Source organism: Scyliorhinus torazame, chromosome 4 (genome assembly GCF_047496885.1).
Source record: "Scyliorhinus torazame isolate Kashiwa2021f chromosome 4, sScyTor2.1, whole genome shotgun sequence".
Lineage (NCBI taxonomy): Eukaryota > Metazoa > Chordata > Chondrichthyes > Carcharhiniformes > Scyliorhinidae > Scyliorhinus > Scyliorhinus torazame.
The window spans coordinates 333,164,325-333,179,757 of NC_092710.1; the positions used below are offsets into that span (position 1 = coordinate 333,164,325).

Below are 15,433 nucleotides of genomic sequence, written 5' to 3' on the forward strand. Positions count from 1 at the left end.
ACCTTTAACATCATCATATCCCGACGTGATATCACTGCCATGCCCCGCCAGAGTTCGGTTATCTTCCTCTGCTTCAAAGGCGGGTCCAATTTGCTCTCAAAAAGATCCAATGATTTCTGCTTTCATTGTAGAATGTGGAAACAGGACGTGGCCTTCACCCCGCCCTGACATTTAATTCGATCACAGCCGATCTGCATCTTAACTCCATCTACCCCGGATGGTGAATCCCTTAAGGTTCCTGCCTAACAAAAATCTCAATTTCAGTCAACTGACCCCTTGTCCCAACTAACATGTTGGGGTGGGATGGAGAGGTGGAAAGGTTTCCAGGTTTATTTTTGTGTGAAGAAATGTTTTGGCATAACCCCTGAATGGCCAACCTCTAATCTGATGATTACGCCCTCTTGTTCCCCCAGCAGAGGAAATAGCTTCTCGTTATCTATATGATCAAATCCTAGAAATGTTTTCCACATCTTAATTGCATATAAACTGAATAAATTAACCCATTTAACCTGGATTTAATTCTGGTGAATCTACACAGTACACCCTCCAATATATTCCACCCGAGATGCAGGGTCCATAACTGAACACAGGCCAACCCAAGCTCCTTGGAAATAGATCTGGCCTCGCAAAATGTTTTCCCTGGTCCCTGAATGTCAGCATTGATGGCAGGGCTGATAGTTTTTTGTCCATCCCTAGTTGCCCTGGATACAATGGACTGGCATGCTAGGCTACTTCAGAGGTTCTGTTAAAAGTCATCAAAGTTGCGATGGGAATTATGGTGAGGGTGGCAGCCTTTATTAGTGAACTAGCTGGCTTTTTATGATTACCTATGGTCACTTTTTACTGATAGCAACTCTTGTTGGGTTCTTGACAGCCTTGATTCAAACATGGACAAAAGAGCTGATTGCCAGAGGTGAGGAGAGAGTGACTGCCCTTGACATCAAGGCAGCATTTGACAGAGTATGGCCCTAGCTAAACTGGAGTCAGGGAAAAATGCTCCACTGTTTGGAGTCATACCCAGAACAAAGGAAGATGGTTGTGGTTGTTGGAGGTCAGTCATCTCAGTTCCAGGACATCACTGCAGCCCTCAGGGTAATGTCCTAGGCAAGACCTTCTTCAGCTCACCCAACAGAAGGTCAGAAGTGGTCAGTTTGCTGATGACTGCACAATGTTCAACACCATTCACAATTCCTCAAATACTGAAGCAGTCTGTGTTCATATGCAGCAAGACCTGGACTGCATTCAGACCTGGCAAGTAACATTTGCACTACACATGTCCCAGACAATGACCACCTCTAGCATGAGAGAACCTAAACATCACACTTTGATATTCAATAGCATTACCATCACTAAATCCCCAGCAACACCCTGGGGATTACCATTACTAGATACTTAACTAGACTAGCCATATAAATATTGTGACTACAAGAGGTCAGAGGCTGGGAATTCTGTAATTCACCGTCTAACTCCCCAAAGCTTGTCCACCATCTACAAGGCACAATTCAGGAAATGGAATGCCTGAATAAGTGTAGCTCCAACAGCATAAGAAGCTCAACACAAACCAGGTCCATTGACCACATTAACCATCCACTCCCTCAATCATAGACCCACAGTGACAATAAATACAAGAAACACTGGAACTTACCAAGGCTCTTTCAACAGAACCTTCCAAACCTGCAACCTAGAAGGACAAGGGCAGCAGATGTACGAGAACACCACCACCTGTAAAGTTCCCCTCCAAGTCCCACGCTATCCTGGCTTGGAACTATATTGCCTTTATTCACTGTCGCTGGGTCAAAATCCTGGAACTCACTTCCGAACAACATTTAAAAAAATTAATATTTTTATTCTCCTTTTTCAAATTTTCTCCCAAATTTGCACCCACCACCAATAAACAATAATCAGTAACGAATATAATGTCAATCCCCATATTAACAACAACAATCCCATCCTCCCACCAACCCCCAAACAACAGCTCGCATGTTAACATAAACAAATAACAGAAAGGAATCGGGAATCACCCATAGTCACCATTAACACATACAGCCCCCTCCCCCCAACCAACGTTCGATGTTATCCAATTCTTGAAAGTGCATAATGAATAACGCCCATGAATTGTAGAACCCCTCCATCCTTCCCTTCAGTTCAAACATTCTCAAGAGTCAAGAATTCCAAAAGGTCCCCCCCTGCCACACCAGGGCACAGGGTGGAGAGGTTGCTCTCCATCCCAACAGGAACTTCCTAACAATATTGTGGGTGTACCTACATCCCATGGACTAAAGTGGTTTAAGAGGGTAAAAGTTCACCACCACCACCTCATGGGCAATTAGGGATGGGCAATGATGCTCACATCCCGTAAATGAATTAACAAAACATTTTTATCCTTTTCTGGTTACTTGTTGGATGTAATAATGACATGATCGCTATTTTCCAATAGTTCTTCAGTCCTCAGTTAATTGTCTCATTTAATTTTACAGATCTAAAAACAAACAATTGTTGGATCTAAAACAGTGATTGAAGCAGTTTTGGGTGGCTGACAAATAAACCTTTGCAATCAGTCTTGGAATAATTAAAGTTGTTCATTAATGTTGTTATGGCATAGCTGGGTCTGTACATCTTACATATCTTTTGAACGCTGCTAATGACAATGCTCTGAAATGGCTGGAGTTACACGTCTGATATGCTAAATAATAATGAGGCTGCAGAGCTCCTCCTCATTCTGACTGCCATAGCTTGGTGACCACTGATGTTGAAAATCTATTCTACCCACAGGGATTAATCTTAATGAATTCCCCAGGACATCACACAGAGAGGGTAAGATAGTGTGAAGGGTGGAAGTGCGAAATATTTGCCAGGGCATCAATAGGTTCTTAATATTGTCAGACCTCATCACTTTTCTCCCCTCGTAACTTCTCAAAGTGGTACAACCAGCAATATTACGTTTCCCAGTCTCGTGCAAACTTTAAACATGTTTATTGTAAATATTCGATCATGGCCGACCATAGCCAATTAAATAAAACCATTCTGGGGATACATGCTTGCCGTGTCTCTTGCCCATCCCTACTTGCCGTTGAAAACCACCTTTTTGAACTGCTGCAGTCCTTGTGGTGAAAGTACTATTTAGGAGGGAGGGACAATGAAGGAATGTTGATTTGTGTTTTTTATTCTCCTTCACTCTCCAATTTTTATTTTGAATGTTTCTTGCTTCGACTCATGCTGCTGGAGAAAGCAACCAGTCATGTGCTCCCTGCAAAGTAGTTAGGCAACTGCAAGTGGAAAGCTGCCAGTTTTTTTAACGTTATAATTAAGAAGGTTAATTTGTGATGGGTGGGTAGCTGACTCAACTACGATGGTGTCAGCTGTGTACTAACAACACATGCACTTAAACTTAAACGTACAAGGAATGAAACCTCTGCAAATAATAAAAACAGGAGGATTTAAGGGTTTATTGCGTCATTCATTTTAACTGGACAAATGAAAGAGGACAAAAGAACTTGCACTTCTATAGTGCCTTTCATGAACTTAGGATGTCCCACAGCACTTAGCCACTGAAATACTTTCAAAGTGTAGTCACTGCTGTAGTGTGGAATGGCAGCCACGTTGCACACAGCAAAGTGCCCAAACAGTAATGTGACATTACCTAGTATTAGCAAAGCTGGCTGAAGAATAAATATTTACCGGGACATTGAACTCTCCTGCACATTTTCATAAAAGACCCATGGGATTGTTTACATCCAACCGAGATGGCAGATGGAGCTGCTGTTTAACCTGAAAGATGCCAATTCTGACAATGCAGTACTGCACATGGAGTTTCAGCCTAGATACTGTGGACAATTTCTGACGTAGCACTTGAATCCAAAATCTCCTGACACAGGTGGGAGTACTACCCACAGAACATTTCGTCTTATGAATTTGTGCTTCAGCAATACTTTTGCTGTAGGTCTAAAACATGGTTGTTTATGTGATAGAATGGTTCAGAGAAATAGCCGCCCTGGACTGCTTGACTGACCATGTCCTTTGTTAACAGTCAGTCCCTTATGAATTCACTATCCTGTAAAGAAGGATAATACTTCTCTTACCTCTTCCTTTCCTGCTCCTCCTTCTCTATTTTATGGGATGTGACATATGGTTCAAACAGACTGCAGCATTTGTTCAGTAACTGGACAAATTCCACCATGGCATTGTCTTTCTTCATATTGCCCAGGGCAGTCCATTCTCTCCTGATGAGAAACATGAGCACAGTGACAAAAGACAGACATGCTCTCATATAATACATTATCAAATTTTGAGCATTCCAAAGTGCTCCAAATACAGATTATTTATGTATTTTGAAATATTTTTATTGAAGCATTTGCAAAATCTTTATAACAATAACAAACAAAACAATAACATAAACATCAACATGGTAAACTAGACATTACCCACCCAACCCCTTCTGTACATCCCTTAACCATATTGCACCTACCCAGCCCCCCCCCCTTTGGAATACAGCTTCTGCTGACATATTAATTTTCCCCGAGAAAGTCGACGAACGGCTGCCACCTCCGAGAGAACCCCAGCATTGAGCCCCTCAAGGCAAACTATTTTCTCCCGCTTGAGAAACCCGGCCATGCCACTGACCCAAGTCTCCACACTCGGGGGCTTCGAGTCCCTCCACATTTAAACGATCCGTCTCCGGGCTACCAGGGAGGCAAAGGCCAGAACGTCAGCCTCTTTCACTCCCTGAACTCCCGGGTCTTCTGATACTCCAGAGATCGCTATCTCTGGACTCGGCACCACACGCGTACGTAGCACCTTGGACATTGCCGTGGCAAACCCCCCTGCCAGAATCCTCCAAGCTAAATACAGATTATTTTGACCTGCAATCACCTAAGCTATTGGGTACTGTGCAGCACTATGAGACCAGCTAATCTGCCTTTGGCACGCTGATGAAGGAGAAATGCTACCCAAGCTCCGCCTGATCAAAGCTGCCGCAAGCATTTCAGCTGAATTGCAAGTGAATTGGCTTGGAAGGGAAATTTAGGCTTAAAAGAAAAAAAAACTCAAGGAATCCCGACAGGGCAGGAGGAGGCCATTTGGCCCATCGAGTCTGCACCAACCCCTTGAAAGAGCACCCTACCTAGGTCCACGCCCCCACCCTATCCCCGAATTCCAGTAATGGACACAAAGGGGTAATTAACATGGCCAAACCACCTAACCTGCACATCTTTGGACTGCAGGAGGTAGCCGGAGCTCCCGGAGGAAACCCACGCACACACGGGGAGAACGTACAGACTCCACACAGACAAGCAGTTAGCCAAGGTTAGAATCAAACCCAGGTCCCTTGTGCTGTGAGCAGCAGTGCTAACCACTGTGCTACCACATCGTCCATTTCTCCTTGATCGTCAAAATAGTGGCATGTGATCTCAAAGATCATGGGCGGGATTCTCCACTCCCGCGACGAAGTCCCCACGCCGTTGAGGTTCACGACGGCGCGAAACGGCCCCGATCCCGACCCCGACAATGGGCTAGGATCGGGGCCGCGTCATCCACACACGCCAGGCCTTGTCGCCGTGTAAAGGCGGCGCCGCATAGATGACGCGCCTGGCGCCGCATAACTGACGTAACCCGCGTTTGCGTGGTTGCTGTCCTCTCGGAGTCTGCCCCGCAAGAAGATGGCAGACGGATCTTGCGGGGCCGCGGAAGGAAGGAGGTCCTCCTTCAGAGAGGACGGCCCGACGGTCGGTGGGCACCGATCGCGGGCCATGCCACATTTGAGGTACTCCCCGGTGCAGGATCCCCCCCCCCCTAGCGTTCCCGACGGCAGCGACCAGGTGTGGACGGCACCGGGGGGAACCCGCCGTTTTGGCTTGGCCGCTCGGCCCATCCGGGCCTGAGAATAGCGGGGGTGACGGAGAATCGCCATTTTGGGTGTCTCCGGCGATTCTCCGGCCTGCGGAACTCGACGGGGCCGTTCCCGCCGCTTGGGAGAATCGCGGGAGGGCGTTGGACCGGCATCCCGGGAAATTTTGGCGGCCCAGGCGATTCTCCCAACCGGCGCGGGAGTGGAGAATCTCGCCCCATAGCTGTCTGCAAGACTTGTGTGCGATTTTCAAAATCCACATGATTTACAGGGCAGGCATTTGATTGAACAGCTCTTCTAAAAGACACACTTCTGGCAATGCAGAAATGGCACCCTAGATTACTTGCCCAATCTGTAGGATGGAATGTGTGACAAGAAATATTGGGGCTCGGGCAGCAAGGTGGCACAGTGGGTTAGCCCTGTTGCCTCATGGTGCCGAGGTCCCAGGTTCGATCCCGGCTCTGGGTCACTGTCCGTGTGGAGTTTGCACATTCTCCCCGTGTTTGCGTGGGTTTCGCCCCCACAACCCAAAGATGTGCAGGATAGGTGGATTGGCCTCGAGATAGAGCTGGCTAAAGTGGACTGGGAAATTAGGTTAAAGAAGAAGTCAGTAGAGATGCAGTGGGAGACATTTGAGGAGATATTTCATATTGCTCAGCAAGAACAAAGAACAAAGAAATGTACAGCACAGGAACAGGCCCTTCGGCCCTCCAAGCCCGTGCTGACCATGCTGCCCGACTAAACTACAATCTTCTACACTTCCTGGGTCCGTATCCCTCTATTCCCATCCTATTCATGTAAAAGCTAGCAAAGATATGTTCCAGTGAAAAAGAAAAACTCTCAGGGAAGTATGTATCATCCATGGCGAAGGAAGCTAAAGAAAACAATTCTGCAAAAATTAGTGGCTGAATAGGTATATATGGGTCATTTTAGAGTTGGCAGGATGTAACTAGTGAACGTCCTAGGGATCAGTGTTGGTGTTTCAACTATTTACAACTTGTTTTCACGACTTACATGATGGACCCAATGTATGGCTGCTAAATTTGTTAATGACAAAAAGATGGGTAGGCATGTTGAATTCTGCAAAGGGACATAGATAGTTTAAGTGATTGGACAAAATTGGCAATAACAAAGATGTTATAAAGATGAAATAATAACAAAAGATGTGGTTTTTGATAAGGTGCCACACAAAAGGTTGCTGCAGAAGATAAAGATGCATGGCGTTAAAGGTAAAGTAGTAGCATGGATAGAGGATTGGTCAATTAATAGAAAGCAAAGAGTGGGGATTAATGGTTGTTTCTCTGGTTGGCAATCAGTAGCTAGTCGTGTCCCTCAGGGATCAGTGCTGGGCCCACAATTGTTCACAATTTACATAGATAATTTGGAGTTGGGGACCAAGGGCAATGTGTCCAGGTTTGCAGGCGACACTAAGATGAGTGGTAAAGCAAAAAGTGCAGAGGATACTGGAAGTCTGCAGAGGGATTTGGATAGGCTAAGTGAATGGGCTAGGGTCTGGCAGGTGGAATACAAAGTTGACAAATGTGAGGTTATCCATTTTGGTAGGAATAACAGTAAAAGGGATTATTATTTAAATGATAAAATATTAAAACATGCTGCTGTGCAGAGAGACCTGGGTGTGCTAGTGCATGAGTCGCAAAAAGTTGGTTTACAGGTGCAACAGGTGATTAAGGCGGCGAATGCAGTTTTGTCCTTCATTGCTAGAGGGGTGGAGTTTAAGACTAGGGAGGTTCTGCTGCAATTGTGTAAGGTGTTAGTGAGGCCACACCTGGAGTAGTATGTTCAGTTTTGGTCTCCTTACCCGAGAAAGGACGTACTGGCACTGGTGTGCCAGAGGAGATTCACGAGGTTAATCCCAATGGTGATTTGATTTAATTTATTGCCACATGTACCGAAGTACAGTGAAAAGTATTTTTGCTGCGGCTGAGGGAATGTGCACTGTACGTACACATAGTAGACAAAAGAGTAATCAGCAGAAAACAGTGACAAATGGTACATTGACAAACAGGGGATTGGTTACAGTGCCAACATGGGGCCAAACAAAGCAAATACATGAGCAAGATAGGGCATTGTGAATAGTGTTCTTACAGGAAACAGATCAGTTCGAGGGGGAGTCGTTGAGGTGTCTTGTAGCTGTGGGGAAGAAGCTGTTCCTATGTCTGGATTTGCGAGTCTTCAGACTTCTCTACCTTCTGCCTGATGGAAGGGTCTGGAAGAATGCAATGCCTGGGTGGGAGGGGTCTTGGATAATGTTCTGATAACGTTGAGAGGATTGGATTACGAGGAGAGGTCTAGTAGACTGGGACTGTACTCGTTGGAATTTAGAAACATAAAATTATGAAGGGAATAGATAGCATAGATGCGGGCAGGTTGTTTCCACTGGCGGGTGAAAGCAGAACTAGGGGGCATATCCTCACAATAAGGGGAAGTAGATTTAAGACTGAGCTTAGGAGGAACTTCTTCACCCAAAGGGCTGTGAATCTATGGAATTCCTTGCCCAGTGAAGCAGTTGAGGCTCCTTCATTAAATGTTTTCAAGAGAAAGATAGATAGTTTTTTAAAGAATAAAGGGATTAAGAGTTATGGTATTCAGGCTGGAAAGTGGAGCTGAGTCCACAAAAGATCAGCCATGATCTCATTGAATGGAGGAGCAGGCTCGAGGGGCCAGATGGTCTACTCCTGCTCCTAGTTTTTATGCTCTTATAAAAGCAAATTACTGCAGATGCTGGAATCTGAAACAAAAAACAGAAAAGACAATCTCAGCAGGTCTGACAGCATCTATGGAGAGGGAGAAAGGAGCTAACATTGAGATTGGATGACCCTTTGTCAAAGGGTCGAGGGCGGCGGGGCGGGCAGGGAGCGGCGGGGCGGGCAGGGAGCGGCGGGGCGGGCAGGGAGCGGCGGGGCGGGCAGGGAGCGGCGGGGCGGGCAGGGAGCGGCGGGGCGGGCAGGGAGCGGCGGGGCGGGCAGGGAGCGGCGGGGCGGGCAGGGAGCGGCGGGGCGGGCAGGGAGCGGCGGGGCGGGCAGGGAGCGGCGGGGCGGGCAGGGAGCGGAGGGGCGGGCAGGGAGCGGAGGGGCGGGCAGGGAGCGGAGGGGCGGGCAGGGAGCGGAGGGGCGGGCAGGGAGCGGAGGGGCGGGCAGGGAGCGGAGGGGCGGGCAGGGAGCGGAGGGGCGGGCAGGGAGCGGAGGGGCGGGCAGGGAGCGGAGGGGCGGGCAGGGAGCGGAGGGGCGGGCAGGGAGCGGAGGGGCGGGCAGGGAGCGGAGGGGCGGGCAGGGAGCGGAGGGGCGGGCAGGGAGCGGAGGGGCGGGCAGGGAGCGGACGGGCGGGCAGGGAGCGGACGGGCGGGCAGGGAGCGGACGGGCGGGCAGGGAGCGGACGGGCGGGCAGGGAGCGGACGGGCGGGCAGGGAGCGGACGGGCGGGCAGGGAGCGGACGGGCGGGCAGGGAGCGGACGGGCGGGCAGGGAGCGGACGGGCGGGCAGGGAGCGGACGGGCGGGCAGGGAGCGGACGGGCGTGCAGGGAGCGGACGGGCACTCGGAGAGGGAGATGGCACTCGGAAGTGCTGAGGGTTTTGGCAAAGGATGGTATCATGACCGGTACAGGCTTGGAGGGCCGAAGGGCCTGTTCCTGCACTATATTGTCCTTTGTTCTTTTGAGTCACCCAGACTGATAAGAACATTAGAACAAGGAGTAGGCCATCTGGCCCCTTGAGCCTGCTCCACCATTCAATGAGACCATGGCTGATCTTTTGTGGACTCAGCTCCACTTTCCAGCTTGAACACCATAACCCTTAATCCCTATATTCTTCAAAAAACTATCTATCTTTATTTTAAAAACATTTAATGAAGGAGCCTCAACTGCGTCACTGGGCAAGGAATTCCAGAGATTCACAATCCTTTGGGTGAAGAAGTTCCTCCTAAACTCGGTCCTAAATCTACTTCCCTTATTTTGAGGCTATGCCCCCTAGTTCTGCTTTCACCCGCCAGTGGAAACAATCTGCCCGCATCTATCCTGTCTATTCCCTTCATAATTTTATGACTCAAAACGTTGCTCCCTTCTCTTTCCACAGATGCTGTCAGACCTGCTGAGATTGTCCAGTGTTTTCCATTTTTGTTGGGCAAAATTGTCAGATGGGAGTATAATGTGGGAAAAGGGTGAACTTGTCCATTTTGACAGGAAGAATAAAAACACGGCATATTATTTACATGGAGAGAGTTTGCAGACAATGAGGTACAGAGTGTGTCCTGTTACACGAATCACAAAATTTAAGAATGCAATACAGCAAGTTGATTCGGAAGGCAAATGGAATGGTGTTATTTATTGTCAGGGGTACGGAATATAAAAGTAGGACTGTTTAGCTACAGTTGCATTGGTTATTGGTGAGACCAAAGCAAGACTACAGTGTACAGTTTTGGTCTCTCTATTTAAGAAAGGACACAATTGCATTAGAAGCAGTTCAGAGAAGGTTAGGTCGGCTGATTCTGAGGGGGCTTGACGGGGTGGATGCTGAGAGGATGTTTCCACTCGTGGGGGAAATCGAGAACTAGGGGAGCATCAAAATAAACGGTCTTCCATTTAATATGGAGACAAGAAGAAATTTCTTCGCTCAGAGGATCATCAAAACGGTGGAATTTTCTTCACCAGAGAGCAGTGGAGGCTGGGTCATTAAATATATACAATGCCGAGCGAGACGTATTTTGTATCTACTAGGGGGTCAGGGATTATGGGGGACAGTAGGGAAAGCCGGGTTAAGGCCACAATCAAATTAACCGAGATCGTATTGAATGGCAGAACAGACTTAGTGAATGCTGATTCCTGCTCCTATTTTTAAGGATTTAATAAGCTCTGATTTTTTTTTTTTAATTAGTGAAACAAGAGAAATAATTTCAATGTAGTACATCCAATTCAGCAAAGAATAATGAAAACAGAATATTTCATGTGTTCTTGGCGTGAAGAATAACCAGTCTCACACAGTTAGAAATCAAAGCCTTGCCATCCTGTGTTTCTTAGAGTTTAAGAAATGGTCTTTTAAAAAAAAATCATCATTTATTTAATGTGACACATGTACTCCTAGCTAGGTTAGAATTTGCTGTCAATTGCCAATTGTTTTTGAGATGGGGCAGATGAACGGTGCTTTTGATACACTACCGCCATCTGGGGTATGTACACCCACCATGCTGTGAGGGATCGAGTTCCAGGATGTTGACCCAGTGACTGTAAAGGAATGGCAATATATTTCCAACTCGGGATGGTATGAGGCTTGGAGGGAACCTTGCAAGTGGTGGTGTTCCCATGCATCTGCTGCCTTCGTCCCGCAATGTGGTTGAAGTTGCGGAGATGCTGTCAAAGGCTTGGTGAGTTGCTGCAATGCATAGTGTAGATTAGACTTCTCCGAGGTACTACATAGGGGCCAGGTATGGCCAGTGAAGCCTCTCTGCGCAGCCACCACTCTTAACAGCCATTTGCCAGCAGGCAATTGTGATTTTTCCTCTCTGGCTGCTTACTGCAACGAGGGTTTAATTAACAATTTGGCAACAGAGGTTTCACCATTCCAGTTTGATTAGGGCCATGATGGAGAAGCAAGGGAGCGAAAAAGGAAATGAGAAAGTTTCACAAATGTAAGTCAGTTGGGTTTGCAGCAGATGGCTGCTAATGCAATGTCCTGTTCTTAAATTCAGCTTGTTTACTGTACGGAAAATACATTTCCATTCAAACTGGACTCTGTGGATGACAGCAGATTGGCATGGTTAGACCTGTTTGAGATGCAGCACTCGCCACACCACAAGCCAAGAGCCTAGAGTTCTTTTCTTTAAATTATTTGATGGCATCGCTAGCCATCCCTAATTGCCCCTGAACAAAGTGGTTTGCTAGGCTATTGTATAAGCCTGTTAAGAGTCAACCATATTTCTGTGGCTCTGGGGTGACTGTAGGCGAGACCAGGCAAGGATGGAAGATTTTCTTCCCTAAAGGACATTATGAAACAATATGTTTTTCCCCGACAATCGCCGATAGTTTCATGGTCACCATTACAGAGTCTAGCTTTCAATTCCAGATTTCAATAATTGAATTTGAACCCAGGTCTCTGGAGCAAGAGCCTGGGTATCTGGATTACTAGTCTAGTGATCGTACCACTATGTCATCACCTCTAATCTTATTCATACTCTTTGCTGCATATGATCCACATCACTTCTGCTTTCACACTAATTTAAAATAAAAAGAATATGTTCAAAAGCCTTATTTTTCTACAGGCAGGTGAAATTGGAACAGGGATGCACTAAATTTTGCAAGATCCCCTGTTGAAGTAGTATGAAAACCACCGTTGTAGGGACGGTGCTGAGGATCGATGTTGGAATCAACCCATAGTCGAATCATTCAAAAGTCAATGAATTTTGAACAGCTCCTCATTAATCATTCACCCCACACAGTATTGGAGCAACACTGCAATATTCTGAGTGAAGTACTGCGAATGCCGAACTCTTCTGAAAAACAGACAATGCTGGAAATACTCAGCAGTCTGGCAGCAACAGAGTTAATGTCTCAGTTCAGTTATCCAAGACGTTAAATCAACTTCTCTCTCCAGAGAAATCTATTGTTCTCGGATAGAAACTGCTCAGAAATGTGGCACTGAGGGGTTGACTCCCAATGGGTCAGATGGAGGAGTGTGTGTGTAGGGGGTCGGGATTGAAGGCGCTAGCGACAGCGCCACTCCCGACCGCCCCGGGAGATACTCAGGGAGTCCGGTAGTAATAGCTTCGTTGAGAATTTGGAGGCAGTTTCGACAGCACTTCTGGTTGGGGGCAGGGTCAAGGGAAATGCCAATTCGGGGGAACCATAGATTTGAGCCAGGGAAGTGGGATGGAAATTTTCGGAGATGAGAGGAGAATGGAACACTAAAAGATTTGTTTCTTGGGGGTCGTTTTGCAGGATTGAAGGAGCGGGGAGCGAAGTATGGGCTGGAGCAGGGGGAAATATTTAGATACATGCAGGTTCAAGACTTTGCCAGAGAGGAGATACAGAGCTTCCCAGTGGAGCCGGCCTCCAGATTGCTGGAGGAGGTGCTGATGACAGGGGGACTGGAGAAGGGGGTAGTATCGGCGGTTTACGGGGCTATTTTGGAGGAGGAGAAGGCGCCAATAGAAGGGATAAACAAAGTGGGGGGAAGAGTTGGGAGAGAGTATGGAGGAGGGGTTCTGGTGTGAGGTGCTTCGGATGGTAAACGCCTCCACCTCGTGTGCGAGGTTGGGACTGATACAGCTGAAGGTGGTGTACAGAGCACAGCTTACAAGGGCGAGGATGAGCCGGCTCTTGGGGTAGAAGATGTGCGTGCACGTTGCGGGGGAGGCCTCGCAAACCACGTTCATATGTTTCGGTCCTGTCCAAAGCTAGAGGATTACTGGAAGGAGGTGTTTAGGGTAATCTCTAAAGTGGTGCACGTGAAACTGGACCCGGGCCCTCGGGAGGCCATATTTGGGATGTCGGACCAGCCGGGGTCGGAAACGGGCACGGAGGCAGATGCTGTAGTCTTCGCCTCATTGATCACCTGAAGGCGGATCCTGTTAGGGTGGAGATCAACCTCTCCACCACTGTGCACTGGTGTGGCGGGGGGACCTGCTGGAATTCTTAATGCTTGAAAAGGTCAAATTTGAACAGAGGGGAAGGATGGGAGGTTTCTAAAATTCATGGGCTTTATTCATTATGCACTTTTGTGAATTGGATCACATCGAACATTAGGGGGGTTGGGGGTGGGGGGGGGGACTGTATGTGTTAAAGGTAACTATGGGTGATTTCGGATTCTTTTTTGTCATTTCTTTATGTTAACATGCGGCTAATGTCTGGGGTTTGGTGGGAGGATGGGATCGTTGTTATCGATATGGGGATTGACATTACATTCTTTACTGACAATTGTTTATTGGTGGGTGTAAATTTGGGAGAAAATGTGAAAAAGGAGAATAAAAATGTATTAAAAAAAGGAATGTGGCACTGAATCCAGCCAGAGTCTGGCTTGCTGCCAATGCTCCACACTAGCCTCTGCCACTCCACCTTACCCCATCAGTGTAACCTTCTATTCCTTTCTCCCTCATGAGTTTAGCTAGCTTTCCCTTGAATACATCTGCGGTTCTTCATTTCAACCCCTCAATGTGGGAGTGAGTTGTTCCACATCCTCACCACTCTCTGGGTAACAATGATTCTCCTGAATTCCTTATTGGCTTAATAAATGAAAATGTTATATTTGTGCCCCTTAGTTTTGGACTCCCCTGCAAATGGAAATATTTTCTCCACATCTAACTTAACGACTGCCGTCATAATCTTAAACACCTCGATCAGGTCACTGGTACAAAAGCAAAATACTGCCGGTGCTGGAAACCACAAATAAAAACAAAAAATGCTGGAAATACTCAACAGGCCAGGCAGCAGCTGGGGGGCGGGGAAGGAACAGAGTTAGTTCATGTCGAGACCTTTTGTCCTGACGAAAGGTCATCGCAGCCTGAAACATTAACCTAGTTTCGCTCTCCAGATGTGGTGTGGCCTGCTGAGTGTTTCCCGCATGGTTTGTTTTTATTTTTAATCAGGGCACCTCCCAGCCTCAGTGTTTTTGATGTTTACAACCTCCCATATCTGGCACTGTTCCTGCAAATCTGTTTTTATTTCAGATATCCAGCGTCAATGGAGTTTGATTTTTGTCGACGACTTCCGGTTGCGGCTATGCGGAGCTAAGTCGCACATTCGGCGGCTCCCGCAAAAACGGTCTTTTGGGCTCTTTTCAGGGCCCCAAACGGCACTTTTTTGACGTTTCCCGGTGTGGGAAGGAGATTACAACAATTCCCCGATAGTTTATGGCTTTTACCAGGAGCGAGGCGAATAAAAAGGTGGCGGTGGACCCGAAGAAGGTGCGAGGGAAGAAGAACAAAATGGCGGCGGGCGGAGACCAGGCAGCATGGATGCAGTGGGCGGAGGAGCAGCAGGAGGGTATCCAGCGCTGCTTCAGAGAGATTAAAGCGGACCTGCTTGAGCCGATGAAGGATTTGATTGATAAGCTGCTCGAGACACAGACGGGTCAGGGGGTGGCGATCCGCGAGGCCCGACAAAAGATCTCCTACAACGAGGACGAGATCTTAGGCCTGGCTGTAAAGGTGGAGGTGCACGAGGCGCTTGTTATTGAAAATATGGAAAGATGTGTCATTTGAAACATAGAAGTCTGGCAATATCTGGTCTGAGAGAAACATGATAGGATACAGGGCAAGATCCCACAAAGGGTTAACAGCAGCTGCCAGGGAAGGATTGTAAAATGCAGATATCCTTGGTCAAGCAGGCTTAGCAAACAAGACAAACAGGATTTTGAATGAAGCCAAAAACAATGGCTCACACCTTCATTGAAAGTAACTAACTTAGTAAGGATCTGGAAAAGAATGGATGAGGTTCTAGGTGTGAAAAATTGCTCCTATCAGGTTTATCAGTCTACGAGAAACATAATTCAAAGACAAAATCAAAGTCAAAATTGAGCTGAGGACACAATTGGAAAATAAAACTATAGAAATGACAGGAATTAAAAGTAACACCTATTGAAACCAAAG

The 15,433-nt window shown here is 47.3% G+C and overlaps 1 protein-coding gene across 1 annotated transcript in view; it reads right to left on the reverse strand.

Annotated features, from left to right (window-relative positions):
- acbd3 (acyl-Coenzyme A binding domain containing 3) overlaps window positions 1-15,433 on the reverse strand; it is an 82,175-nt gene that overhangs the window by 25,843 nt on the left and 40,899 nt on the right. Inside the window, exon 3 of the mRNA XM_072500220.1 lies at window positions 4,080-4,220. Coding sequence (XP_072356321.1) covers window positions 4,080-4,220 — 141 coding nt within the window. The remainder of the gene's footprint in view (window positions 1-4,079; window positions 4,221-15,433) is intronic.